The 14,911-nt window shown below is 42.2% G+C and overlaps 1 protein-coding gene across 2 annotated transcripts in view; it reads right to left on the bottom strand.

Moving 5' to 3' along the window:
- PPP3CA (protein phosphatase 3 catalytic subunit alpha) overlaps nucleotides 1–14,665 on the bottom strand; it is a 253,942-nt gene extending 239,277 nt beyond the window's left edge. Inside the window, exon 1 of one of the 2 annotated variants that reach the window (XM_075860623.1) lies at nucleotides 14,116–14,665. In XM_075860623.1, the coding sequence (XP_075716738.1) occupies nucleotides 14,116–14,173 (58 nt within the window). In that variant the 5' untranslated portion in view covers nucleotides 14,174–14,665. The remainder of the gene's footprint in view (nucleotides 1–14,115) is intronic. The other variant, XM_075860622.1, reaches the window with a different exon arrangement.
- Nucleotides 14,666–14,911: the final 246 nt, after the last annotated feature.

Genomic DNA, 14,911 nt, shown 5'->3' with positions numbered 1-14,911 from the left:
ATTTTCACTGGTTGGAGCGGACCATGTGATTTTTTGTATTCACCTATTTATAACGATGTTTTTAGACATGATGTTAGGCTTGACAAAGACCCCTCACTCACTATGGGTCGAAACGTTGCCTGTCGTTTGTGGATGTCTTGACAATAAAACCACTTTGATGATTTGAAGACGTGTGCTGTTGTCCTACTACTTCTTTGAATTTACATCGTGCCGGAGTGGGTTTACCTGGCTTGACAGCGTGCACCGCATCATACTCGGGATTAGTGCTGCTTCAAAAATCCCTTTTTTTCTTGATATCCACAGGATATGTCATAAATGTTAGATATAAGTATGAGGGAAGGGAAGAGGGAAAAGGTGTGATCTGAATTAATATTTAACTTTTATTGATATACATTAAGAAATGTAATTTCAAATTTTAATTGATATACATATAAAGAATTAAACTAAAAAGTCCGTTGGTGCAAAAGGTATGTGTGAGTGACCCCCAAACTGACATACCCGAGGCCATGTAAATGTTTATAAATTGTGAATGCTATCAAAAGTGTTCAGACTTTTAATTGTTTAATTGGATGTGAGCACATATAACTTATGGCTCTCAATTCAAGTTGTTACTCATTCAACTTTTCTGTTGCATTCTCCTCCAGGCTTATGATTGGCTGGCCTGTCTGTCAATCACTTTCTGCCCTATTTATAGGACGATGAATGGCGGTCCCCCACCCCTAGAAGAAGCCAGAATGCTGGTGAAACGCGCGTCGGGTGCTCTATCATTTTAATAATTTCCTTGGTGCAATACATGGCCTTAGCTGCCACATTCAGGCCCATTGATCGTGAATCTATCATTGTTTCCAATGCTTGGCTGAGATCAGCCGGCTGACAGCTTACAGCATGACAGTGCTGTTAGCTTAGCACACTCTGCTGTCAAACACGAGCGGCTGGGTGTGTTGTTCTATCCAGCCGTCACGGTTCAATCTGACTGCTGGTGCACTTGCCGTGCGGCTCCTCCACTACTGCCTACCCCGTTCACTTACGGGTCAGGGCTAGACGCTGAGCCCAAGTCCACTCACAGTGGAGTTATACTCCTGCACGTTGTATGTGCCGCGTCTCCCTTGACAGCTGGACGTGGGCACAGCAGGGTATAACGGCTGTTCTCCACGCTGCTGCTCTGTCACACAGAGACGGCGACGTGAGAGTGCAGCTGTCTGTTGACTGCTCAGACTATTCACGGCAGCCATGTACGGTCGTGCGGTAGTACAATTGCCCTGATCCACTGCACGGTCACGCTCTGCAGGTGTATCACTACTGTTTCTAATCATTCCAAGTCGTGCACAGATCTATGCATCTGTTACCTTACATCGCAACTGACTTATAATTCAATTGAACACTATACAGCCTCGATACAACAGTATCCTTACCTACGGTCTTTAGCAAATCACGGCAGTATAATCCTGGCTGTGGTTGGTGCTTTAGCTCTGGTACACAGGGGATTCAGCGCAAGGGCGCAGTGTGTAGGCTTATGTTCAGACTTTACCGCAGTGCAGCCGCTTGGTAGTGCTACAGGCTACCATCGCTCTCATTTTTGCACCTATGCAATTTGAGATCATATGCTTGCCATTTTGCAAGCATATCACCATATGTGGTCCTTGTCTGAACACTTTTGATAGCATTCACAATTTATAAACATTTACATGGCCTCGGGTATGTGAGTTTTGGGGTCACTCACACATACCTTTTGCACCAACGGACTTTTTAGTTTAATTCTTTATATGTATATCAATTAAAATTTGAAATTAAATTTCTTAATGTATATCAATAAAAGTTAAATATTAATTCAGATCACACCTTTTCCCTCTTCCCTTCCCTCATACTTATAGTTATACTGGGTGGTGTACACCAATGTGATCTGTGATAACACTGTATGATAGGTGGTTTTCCACATATTGCCTCATAAATGTCAGATAGATGCAGGTCCCACCTCTAGGACCCCATCTATCTCTAGAACAGGGCCCCCTAAATCCCATTCAGTCGCTCGATGTTGCGGCAGAAGCAGGTGAATTCCGACCATGAATTAGGTAACCGCATAACCATAGAACTGAATGGTTGTTACGGAAACAGCGTAGCTCGCATACTACGCTGCTTCCATAACTGCCATTCACTGCTATGGGACTTACGAAAACAGTGTAGCTCAGCGTGTTATGCTGTTTTCGTAACTCCCGACCATATAGTCAGGAAGTCGCTGGGGAGGCAGAGGGAGCAGAAAATGGTTGAATGTGGTTTAAGGGGCCCCATTCTAAAGACAGGTGCAGGTCCCAGAGGTGGGACCCGCATCTATCGGACATATCCTCTGGATAGGACATAAATGTCTGATGGGAAATCCCCTTTAAGGCCATCAATATCAAAGTTACGGAAACCCCCTTTAAGTACATAGAAAATGTCTGCATGGCTTGTGACTAGAGCTGCATGTGTAGTTTGGTGATCATATTTAAATGGTTCTTTAAAAGAAGGGTGCTTACAAGATGCCCATAAAGGGTTAAATCGGCAAAAGTTCTCCATCTTGTACATACCCTTATTTATAGCGGTTTTCCGGCTAATAATAGGTTTATGCTCCTTTAAATGAAAAGACCGATACTTATACACAGCCGCTCCGGCACTCAGATGCACCATTCTGCCCGTTACACAGTTATAAGTGCCAGCTACAGGGTCACAGCACTCCATTCTCCTTTCAGTAGGCATTTAAATTGGCAGGTCAATTCCATCACGGGCAGCCCGAACCCCTCCTACTTTACATCTTGCCCCTCACAAGCAGGAATATGTATTTGCCGCATCATGGTATGACATCCTGACCACAGGGGGCGTGTTTAGGACAGATGTGGGAGACGGGTGGTCGTTACTTGTGACTACCAATAAAGAGACGTAGCTGATGGAATCATGTGACTGGCACAAATCACGGGGTGGAATGGTGCAGTTTCGTCGCCAAAGCGGCTATCTATATGTAACTCTTTACATTTAAAAAGGAGCATAAACATGTTATTAGCCAGAAAGCCCATTGAAAACACCAATGTGATCACCAAACGATGTGCAGCTCTAGTCAGAAGCCATGCAGATGTGTCTTGTGTACTAAAAGGGGTTTTCCCGGACTTTGATATTGACTACCTATTTTTTTTAGATAGGCCATCAATATCAGATCAGTGGGAATACGAGTCTCGACACCCCCACGGACAAACTGACTGAAGAGGGCCGGAGCGCTAAGGATAGGCCACCAATATCGAAGTCCCGGAAAACTCCTTTAATAATCTTTTCTCTAACATCCAAACCATGTTGATCTGCTGACAGTCAATGTTACAACATCTGAATATATATATATATATATATATATATATATATATATATACACACATACACATACACTGCCTATATTACACTTCTGCAAAACCAGTTTTAGAAGGACGAAAGCGTTACGTTTCAGGACCAGAGCCCTGACAACTCCAATGATGTTGGGATATCTTGCATAAACTCTGACTGAAAGAGAGCATCTAGTTGACTGGGCTCTTCTACTGAAATGCCACCCCTGTATATCTTTCTTTAGGACTGTGGCGTTTAGCATCCCCAAAACTGTGGTTTACCTTCGAGCCTCTCTCTTATTCTTCTTGTTCCTGAACGTTTCCCTTGTCTGGCATGTTATATCCTGAAGCTGCTCAATTTCCTGAGGAATCTTCTCATGCGGAGATGGAAAACAAGCCTGTGCATGCAGAATTGACATTTTTTAATATAGTATAGTCAAAAATCTATTTAGGCCACTGTTAAGCAACAGTGAAGGCCTTGAAAAAGTGTTCCTGCACGTGAGACGGCCGTGGGCCACTTGGAACACTATCCCTACGTGATTTGTGCCAGTCATACATGTCAAAAAAGGTGATTTTAGAAGAAGATTGGCGAGCGCCGCGGTTATTTTATTCTTCTTGATGGAACACCTCAATAATAGAAAACGCAACCGGTACACGATACCACCAGACAGCCATGCTCCTGTAGATATCTGGTGTATTCACTAGAATTGAGCAAAAGCATATTTATACACGCCACGTGCAGTTCTGGTCGCAACTATCCCAAGATGGTAGCTGGAACGCATATGACTTCCCATTGATTTCTTGGTTAGTAGTGGATAACAAACTGGGGCAATACAATATAAGAAGCAGGACTTTGTGTCTTGACCATACATGTATGCATTTACCCCAAGGACTTATTACCTCTTACCCGAGCTTGTTAGAGAAGATGCCAGACGTCTACACACATCTGTAATCCAGATTTATGGGAATACCTGTTCAGGCATGGTCAGCTTTTGTGATCAATTCTGTACGGTATGTTTTAAAATTTGTTCATATTTATTGTTTCACATATCTCATCATAGACCGTCACGTCTTTGTACCTTAGCAGTGCCTTCGTTCCTAGGCTTTAAAAGTTATCCAACACACCAAACAATGTATTATCTACTAAGGGTGAATGATAATAAGGGCTCAGGAATAACATTTAGCCCTGAGAGATTGGAAGAATATGAATATACCCTAAATTCCCAACACTACTGGGTCTTCCAGAATGAAAAAGAGGTGTTCATGATTAGAAAAACATGGCTGCTTTCTTCCAAAGAGAGTGCCACACCTGTCCACAGGTTGTGTGTGGTATTGCAGCTCAGCCCCAATCACTTCAATGGAGCTGAACTGCAATACCAGATATTTTTCTAATCTTGGAAGACCCTTTTAAGAGATTTACATGTGTTTAAATAGTGTTCTGGCAAGGATAGTACATCTTTGTAGTTTTTATTTGTTCAAGGTTTCGGGCAATAGGAAGCGGATATTACCTCTCCCCACATCCTTAAATCAGATCGGAGAGGAATCTATCCACGTTTTACACAAGCTTATAAGAATTTTTTTGGAAGTACAATGGACAAGGAAACATTTCTAATAATTGGATTATGTTGCTTAGAGAAGAATAAATTCAATTAAAGATGAAAATCACTGCAACAGATTATAAAATAGAAATATATAAAGACCCTTCGAAACAGCCATATTTATCGGAAACACATTGTGGACTATTCTACCTTGTTAGATGGCTCATTTATTTTCACTAAACATATAAAAAATAAACTTAATTGCCTAGTTTGAGTTTCACTTACACAATTCCCAAAATACATGGTTCTTCTTTTAGGATAGGGCTACACAACAATAACAGTAATCTGCACATTACAACACCGCATGCAATGGCACATAGAGAAATATTTTGTGACACGCAATATATACACTACCGTTCAAAAGTTTAGGGTCACTTAGAAATGTCCTTATTTTTTAGAGAAAAGCAGTTTTTTTCAATGAAGATAACATTAAATTAATCAGAAATACACTCTATGCATTGTTACTGTGGTAAATGACTATTCTAGCTGCAAACGTCTGGTTTTTAATGCAATATCTACATAGGTGTATAGAGGCCCATTTCCAGCAACCATCACTCCAGTGTTCTAATGGTACATTGTGTTTGCTAACTGTGCTAGAAGGCTAATGGATGATTAGAAAACACTTGAAAACCCTTGTGCAATTATGTTAGCACCGCTGTAAACAGTTTTGCTGTTCAGAGGAGCTATAAAACGGACCTTCCTTTAAGCTAGTTGAGAATCTGGAGCATTACATTTGTGGGTTCGATTAAACTCTCAAAATGGCTAGAAAAAGAGAGCTTTCATGTGAAACTCGACAGTCTATTCTTGTTCTTAGAAATGAAGGCTATTCCATGCGAGAAATTGCCAAGAAACTGAAGATTTCCTACAACGGTGTGTACTACTCCCTTCAGAGGACAGCACAAACAGGCTCTAACCAGAGTAGAAAGAGAAGTGGGAGGCCCCGCTGCACAACTGAGCAACAAGACAAGTACATTAGAGTCTCTAGTTTGAGAAATAAACGCCTCACAGGTCCTCAACTGGCAGCTTCATTAAATAGTACCCGCAAAACGCCAGTGTCAACGTCTACAGTGAAGAGGCGACTCCGGGATGCTGGCCTTCAGGGCAGAGTGGCAAAGAAAAAGCCATATCTGAGACTGGCTAATAAAAGGAAAAGATTAATATGGGCAAAAGCAAAACAGACATTGGACAGAGGAAGATTGGAAAAAAGTGTTATGGACAGACGAATCGAAGTTTGAGGTGTTTGGATCACACAGAAGAACATTTGTAAGACGCAGAACAACTGAAAAGATGCTGGAAGATTGCCTGACGCCATCTGTCAAGCATGGTGGAGGTAATGTGATGGTCTGGGGTTGCTTTGGTGCTGGTAAAGTGGGAGATTTGTACAAGGTAAAGGGGATTTTGAATAAGGAAGGCTATCACTCCATTTTGCAATGCCATGCCATACCCTGTGAACAGCGCTTGATTGGAGCCAATTTCATCCTACAACAGGACAATGACCCAAAGCACACCTCCAAATTATGCAAGAACTATTTAGGGAAGAAGCAGGCAGCTGGTATTCTATCTGTAATGGAGTGGCCAGCGCAGTCACCAGATCTCAACCCCATAGAGCTGTTGTGGGAGCAGCTTGACCGTATGGTACGCAAGAAGTGCCCATCAAGCCAATCCAACTTGTGGGAGGGGCTTCTGGAAGCATGGGGTGAAATTTCTCCCGATTACCTCAGCAAATTAACATCTAGAATGCCAAAGGTCTGCAATGCTGTAATTGCTGGAAATGGAGCATTCTTTGACGAAAGCAAAGTTTGAAGGAGAAAATTATTATTTCAAATAAAAATCATTATTTCTAACCTTGTCAATGTCTTGACTATATTTTCTAGTCATTTTGCAACTCATTTGATAAATATAAGTGCGAGTTTTCATGGAAAACACAAAATTGACTGGGTGACCCCAAACTTTTGAACGGTAGTGTACATAGGACTGCAATGCAATAATCGCCAAAAGACGCAACCGACAACCCCTAAAATAAAAAAAACACTTGAAGAAAGTCTGGCTTTTGTGCCTATAGCAACCAGAGCTTAGCTTTCATTTTTTAAACTGATCTGGAAAAATGAAAGCTGCATTGTAATTTGTTGCTATGGACAACAAGCCCAGTTTTCCTGTTCAATAGTTTTGATAAATGAGGCCCACTATAGTAACGTACCATCGGTTAAACCTAAAAACGGCCTTGCACAAGTAAAATCAGAAGTTTTCCACAGTTTAGCAATGATGTATGTTACACTGAGATATTGGTATGGTTACGTTTTTGTTGTGGCGGTCATTATATCGGTTGTCACTTTTGAATTAGCGTCTCTGAAACTGGATGGAATACGGTCACATTGTTAATAGAAAAAAAACTGTATTGGCGCCATTTTGTTTGTCACTCCGCTCTCACCATATTGGAGTCTTTTTTTAGGAAGAGGTTCTCCTAGCCAGTTAATATCTCTCAATATGATGCATTTATAGAACGACGCAGATTACAGCCGTGTAGAAATCTGTGTGGAAACTTGTTTTCATTAGTAATTACCATGTATACGACAGCCCGGTTCTCTAAACTAGAGACATAACGCATATCCCTACCGGATACACCCAAGACTGCCATGATAACATGAATAAACTGGAACTGGCTTATTCCTGGTAATGTCCCAATGGGCGCACTCATAAAAGCTCTTCAATGAATAACAAACTATACAAATACAATTTGAAGGACACGACCGAAAAATAACTTTTATATAAATAACATCCGGATGTTAAAATAAATTATAGAAAAACTTTGCACTCAAGGCTGTCCAATGTAATCTGTAGACAAATTTCACACGTGGAGCAGCGTTTTACTTCCCCTACGCAGGCATAAACTTAAAACAACGACAGTACAAGTCTCAGCATATTTAAATATGCCTTCCAAAGAAAACCAGTCCTCGGTGATAAAGAGAAGCAAGCGTACGCGTACGAAACTAAAAAGGAAAAAAACCTCTAGAAATTAGATCATTGCTTGACAAGTTTTTCACCCAAAACCCATGAAACTCTTGACTGTAGTGAAGGTCCTCTTTGATCATTCTTTTTATCTTACATCTGATACACACTTCATATAATTTTAGAAGCTCAGGTTTCAGGATCCGCTTTACTGGTGACTGTATTGCCAGTTATCCAGAAAGTCAATTTATGATCTGTTCACATCACATTCGGCGTACACAGTGAACAGGGTCGCCGAACAGTTGCATACGTCTGCCATTTTCTTCTACATGCTCTTTGACTCAACTGGAAAAACGTATACCAGTCAAAGGTATGCCAAAAGAGCGAGCTCTATAGGAAGTTAGATGTATACGTCAGGAGCATTTCCCGACGTATATGCCACTCGTAGAGCACGAACATGGGGTGAACATATACCAACTTCAAGATACCCGAAACATCTTTCCATGGGTGGTGTGATTGATGCGTCAAGCGTACCCGCCCTGAACACCGAAGGGAATGACGTCCGACAAATCACACCCCATTGTAGGGTGTTTCTCCAGCTGAATTTCCGCTGCGTATAGCAGCGCCGAAAAAAAACAAAAAACTTTCATACTTACCCCTTCTCTCTTCTCTGCACGCAGTCCGGCCTCCCTGAATGACGTTGCAGGCCATGTGAAAAGTCATCCCAGGAGGCCGGACTGGAGCAGAAGCAGGGAACTCTGGGTAAGTATAACTTTTTTTTTTTCCTCACTTGCGATTTTTGCGGCCAAATCGCTGTGATTCCGCGGAAAATGTCATAACACACTACTTTGTTTGCGGATTTAAACACCCCTTTGAATTTAATGGGGAAAACCCGCAACAGAAGAGCTGCGATTGCGCAGCATTAATTGACATGCTGTGTTTGAGGAAACCGTACCACAGGTCAATTTAGGTGTGTTTTTTCTGGTGTTTTTTTTCCGCTGTGTGGGGACAAGATTTTTTGAAATCTCACCTATACTGCTGCTACTGTAATATGCTGCGGATTTTCCCCAATGAATCCGTTGCGGAAAATCTGCAGTGTTAACACTGTGTGTGTGTTCGTACTCTTATTCTGTAAGTATCAAGTACTGACTTTATACCTGGCTAATTGCATAGACCACTACAGTATCAGGCGCGGGTCTTTCCCCTTTTTTGTATTTTTTTTTTATGCAGTGACTAATAGGGGTGGCTCTCGTATCCAATGTGCATATGAACAGAAAGACTGTGTTCGTCTCATTTCATAATACCAAGAATATGGATGCAAGTGATCATTTCCTGCGCCATCTTGTTATTCCGCTACCACTAGTTACACCTATCAACAATGGGAAAACTGACCAAAAAAAATTCTTTTGAGGGCAAAGTTAAATAAACCATGAAAACAAGTTTAGTTGACTTCCGATAGCAGTTATAATAAACAGCCGGAGGCAACTCCTGAGCAGTAAACCATTATTACGCCGCCTTGTTCCCCGAGGGGTTGGGTGTGCAACATACAACCAGCACTGTTCAAAACAGGCTCCGAAGTGAAGCAATCGATCTCATATCTTAGAAGCAAAATCGATTTAGAACAATATCAAGGTTATATTAAAAAAAAACAGCCTAGGCCAGAGTGCACCCTGCATGGTTTTGTGAGGGGCAGGACAGGTCTAATGCAAAGGACAAGATGTGAGCACACACACATTCTGCACAAACATCTTATTGATCTCATTTGGCAGAATACAGCAAGAGATTATCACTTTCTTTTATTTTAATCAAGAGCCCTTAGAGTCCCAGCAGTTGGACCCCCCGATCAGACATTTATCACCTATTCTGTGGATAGTTGATAAACGATTAAGGGAAAACCCCTTTAATACTTAATTAGTTCACAACCCAGGTACAACTAGAATTCGCTACGAACGCTTAGATTTTTTGGGTTCTTATGTCTTGGCTACTAAAACATTTGGTTGGTGGAATAGTGGCTTCATTGTCCCACGATTAAATATTGCCTCTCTATGCACGCAAAATATAAAAAAAACTCAATCGGAATAATATTTAAAAAAAAATAATGTTCCTGTATCTAGATATTGCTATCAAATCAATACATGAAAAGACTACAGGAAGTACAACGCGTTCACATACCAAACATATATTGGTTCCGGCCACGTTCACATGTGGTGTATTTGTTGCATGTTTTTAGTGTGGATTCTGAACTGAAAATCTGCAACGAAATACAGTACATTCCAATGGGGATTTGAGATCATGCTGCATATTTTGCAGCAGATTTCGCCACCCACCAAAATGTCCATGTTTATTTGTCTGCAATCGTATATATTCCAACTTCATTCCATTAGATATTGTCTGGCCAAAAACGCAGATTAATATTTTAAAAAGCATATTCCAGGCAAAACAAAGAAAAGCACCATAAATCAGTGCCCACAAGACCTACCTACCCTCCTTTCCGTCAGTCCGACCATTTTTGTTTTGCGTCGGTAGGCCATGCTCGTAATAGAGGCTACAAAACGCTCTGTCTTTCATGTCCATGACATAATTATTCCCATGGCTCTTCTTTTGCTATACTTGGTCACGATCATATAACCTAGAAACTGTACATAACACGCATTACTCCCCAGCCCCTTATACGGCCTTCAGGTCTCGTATCCCACTTAACCCAGTAATGCTACATTCACCCATTTGAGAAATGATAAATCTTCTTACTTCTCTAATCTTGTATCAGAGAGAGACAAAGTGACAGTTGTGAGTGAGGAGAACATGGACATGCACTCATTTAGATATTATTGGTGAGGACATGCTTAATTGAAAGTTTTTAGGCCTGCCAAGGATATTTGCCCCTTCACTGTCCCCCAGTTGGCAATTCTACAGGATATGCCATAAATGTCTAATAGATGCGGGACCCAACTCTGGCTGCCGCATCCAGGCGGAGACTGAATAGAGATGGCTGTTTATATTGGCAGGTTTGGCTGGTATAGTAAATCCTATAGAAATAAATACGTGCGTGGCTACCTCTCCATTAATCCCTCTCCAGGAGGCGGTGACCATCTAGACGGGACAGGTTAGCCCCCGTTCTGGAGATTGGTGTGGTTTCCAGAGCTGGGACCCACATCTATAAGACATTTATGGCATATCCCATGGATTTGCTATAAATGTTTCAGTAGGGAATACCTCTTTAAGCTATAAACAGCCTTTTGGGACATTACAACTCCACCAAAAAAAGAAGACTAATGTTGTTAGGCAGTGTATCCCTAGCAACCAGACTGTCAGACATGATTCAGCAGATAAGCCGGATTGGCACAGATTGCTCACAGCATAGATGTGGAAAAGCAGCTTGGCAGCAGTCAATCATACAATCCCATATCTCAGGCTGCAGTAGAAGATTTAAAAAAAATAAAGTCTCTTTGATTTTAGAATAAAAAATAACGTGTTCATTTTACAGTAATAGAACTTGTCCATGGATGGAGTAAGCCTTTCTTTGGGAAAAGTTGCCAGTTTAGCGTGAACGCAGGTTTTATTTACGATCATTATATACTTCGCTTCCCCAGAACGTACTGCATTATATAGACTGCACCCTCAACTGGAACAATTAAACCCCAATGCAGCTTACAATATAGGTTCCTGCACCCTGACTGACAGACATACCAAAACCAGTAACCTACCACGAAGCTTCTGACTGTGGGGAGAAATCCATAGAAAATCTCTATGCAGATAGCATGATGGGGTGCTGACCAGTGGAGCCCCCTAGCACAGGATACATTACAGTCAGAGGTGCAGCACAAAGCAGACATTGAATGGAGATAAAAACTCAATTCTCCCTGAAATAAATTCACACCCTGCTTAAAGTATGTTATGTAGCAACCCTCCCCATCCGCCCCCTCCACTTCTAATAAACCTGCATAACGTATCTGCATCATTCCCCTTTCATGCAAACATCAATGTCCTTATATAATCTCTCATTCTTCTCAACAGCAGCCAAGAAATGCCTATGATGTAGTTACAATGCAAAATCGAGTCAGTCGTGAATTGCAGACTCAACCACCTGTAGAAAATAGATCACGGATGGTGACGGTGTGCACGTATACCATATATAAAACCATACACCAGGAGCAGAAATATGTGTAACTGGCGACTAACCTCTTTCCACCTATAGTCAGCATCCCTGTCATATACTAATATATGCCCCTCATGCTACAGTTCTTTACTATACCACAGCTACCAACATAAAGTAATGGTTATTTATGGATGAATCAGCAGAGGTAAATCCTGAAATCAATTCTAATGCCCATATCCACCATGAACGTTATTCAATCGACAAGGATCGTCAGTTATGTTCTACTTCTAAAGTGCTGATGCTTGTATAGGATAATGAGTCTATGTCAAGACACTGCGTCAAAAAAACAAACTGTAAAATGTTAGGCAATATTCACATGTTGCGGAATGTGACACAGAAAATCCGTATCAAAGCTGCAGATAAGCACAGGTAATTCTGCAGGTAAAACCTGCATCTAATATTGTGTTTTTTTTATGCATTTTTAGGGGTGTTTTTTAGGCTGTGCATTTTGGTGCGTTATTTCATAAACTTGTCAGATACAATTCGGAGATGGAAACGCAAGATAAATGGACGTGCTGCAGGTTTTAAAATCCGCACCGCAAGTCAATTTCTGTGCAGAAAAATTCTGCAACGTGTAGATGAGATTTCTTGAAGTCTCATTCACTTTACTTGTCCTGTATTACACCCTGCACGGAATACGCATGGGGCCCTAAACTATATGTTAGATGTTATTACTTCCAAAGCTCCACACCTTTGCTAGTCATCAGAGATATATATATATATATATAGATATAGAGATCGCAATAGGATGCATTCATATACAGTGCTCATGATGTTGCACCTGGTTTCATCCATAGTGATCGATTATAGGAATACACAAAGAAACTTTGTTAAAATGTCCTTTAATGCATGTTGAAGTCTCGGGGACGACTTGCAATACACATAACTATAGCGGGTCATTTAAAAACAGGAAAACGTTATATTCGTTTCCACCCAAGAAATTGTTAATAGTAGGAATGTGGGTGAAACCCTAGATGAAAAGGGTTAATTTCCGAACCTGTGCTTGGAATGTGGCACTGCTCCTACTTGCAGCCCTCCTAGTACTATACGCTGGAATTTACCATCTCAGAATTGCTGGGCTGGATTTTCCAACGCCTATTGGCAGCTATATAGGTATAATGTGAAGAAGAGTATGGTGGGAGATCTAACATCACGCAGGAAGAATATGGTGCGGCAGGCCTCAACAGTCATCTGGTGGGAAGAAAGGGTTAAGAAGAGAACTGTACAGAATGTGGGAAGAGCACAGTAGGTGGAATACTGACAGCGGTCTCCGGAGAAGACACCAATGTGAGGACATATTGACTGCAGGCTTTTCTCCACTAATCCAGCTTCCCCCAGGGCATCAGGCAATCCCCTGGTGCAACATTGTAATATGTGATCACCCATCTGACACAATAGCCAGTGTATAGATCATTATACACCGCAGGCAGGCACTGGGTCATCACGGTGACATCGGGCATAGATCAATACCACCATCATCATCATCCCATTCTTTACAATGATGTGATAGAGACGGCGATCTTGTATCAACAACATGGACCTGTTCTAATCTGCATCCTAAATAGATTATACACAGATCTATATATACAAATATTTATAAATACACAACATAGAATCAGGGATTAGAAACGGAAAATGTGGAATTGATGCCATGATTCAGGCCACACCATAGGAGGCAAATCAGAATAATTCAACATCCAGTCTGCCACCCACACACAATTCCTTCAGCATGGCATTGCTGCACTCCCATACTATGCAGTGAGCCGGGTGATCGCCACAAAGAAGCCAATCCTGCGGGGTAATGATCGTTTCCATTTGGCAGATTAGGGATTGAGCATCGAGGACCTCGCCACTACCACCACCACCCACCCAATGCCAGGGTAATGATTCACATCTCCCGGGGGTGATCTGGGCAGATATATACATGGCACATGAGGGATATGGGAGAGGTGTATGAAGCGGAGGCTGCGCAGTCCACCCCCAAATACTGCAATGAACACACGGAGCCCCATAGCTCATAGCTGACAGTAGAACATATGCTGACTACTAGCAGAGCCCCATTGCCCGCAGCTCTTACCTTTCACCGCCCTGTCCAGCGTAGATAACTTAGGATCAATGGCCCTGTGTTCAGACATTTCCAGCTGCAGTGTGCACTTGGAGACTGTCAATGGATCAATGTCTTTATATCCTGGAGATAAACTTCAGTCTGTTTTCCCCTTGCCTTCTGCGGTTGTCAGATATGATTCACCAGCATCAAGAAGAAAATGTGTCTATCAGCAGCCCTCCCCCCAAACATAACAAAATAACACAGATTGCTGCAGTGAGCACTGAAATGCAACAGCCTGTCTCCAGCCAGAGACACTGCTCCACTGTATTCCCTGACACTCACTCTCTCCCTCTCACACACACCACACATACATACAGCAAAGGCACTAGCGCTCTACACCATCAGCGCTCAACCTATCCTCAGCCCAGCTTGGGTTACAACGCTAGTCCCGCCCCCGGCTACCAGTCTGCTCGCTCCTATTGGCTCTGCCGAGCCGTCAATCAAGAGTAGGAACCCTTGCAGGTATTTCCCTTCCCTAAAGCACACTGGTGTTACTATGGCCCTCTCTGCTGTCACTTTGCAGCAGACGAGGAAGTGGAGGCGGAGCGGGAGGAGGAGGAAACCACAGCGCAGGGAGAAGCCCCGCTAATGATTGCTGTGCAGCAAACAGACAAGTGAGGGAGGAGGCTGGAGTACGTAAGAGCACGCTGCAATGATTGGACGATGTGCTGCGACGCCTGATTGGCCGGTTCCAAGCCTCTTCTTATTGGACGGCGCAGTTTCCTGTCAAGATTATATATGGCGGCTGCTAAATACTGTGGTGTGT

Source organism: Rhinoderma darwinii, chromosome 1 (genome assembly GCF_050947455.1).
Source record: "Rhinoderma darwinii isolate aRhiDar2 chromosome 1, aRhiDar2.hap1, whole genome shotgun sequence".
Taxonomy (NCBI): Eukaryota; Metazoa; Chordata; class Amphibia; order Anura; family Rhinodermatidae; genus Rhinoderma; species Rhinoderma darwinii.
Note: the sequence above shows the minus strand (reverse complement) of the source record. Positions and strands in the feature narration are given on the sequence as shown.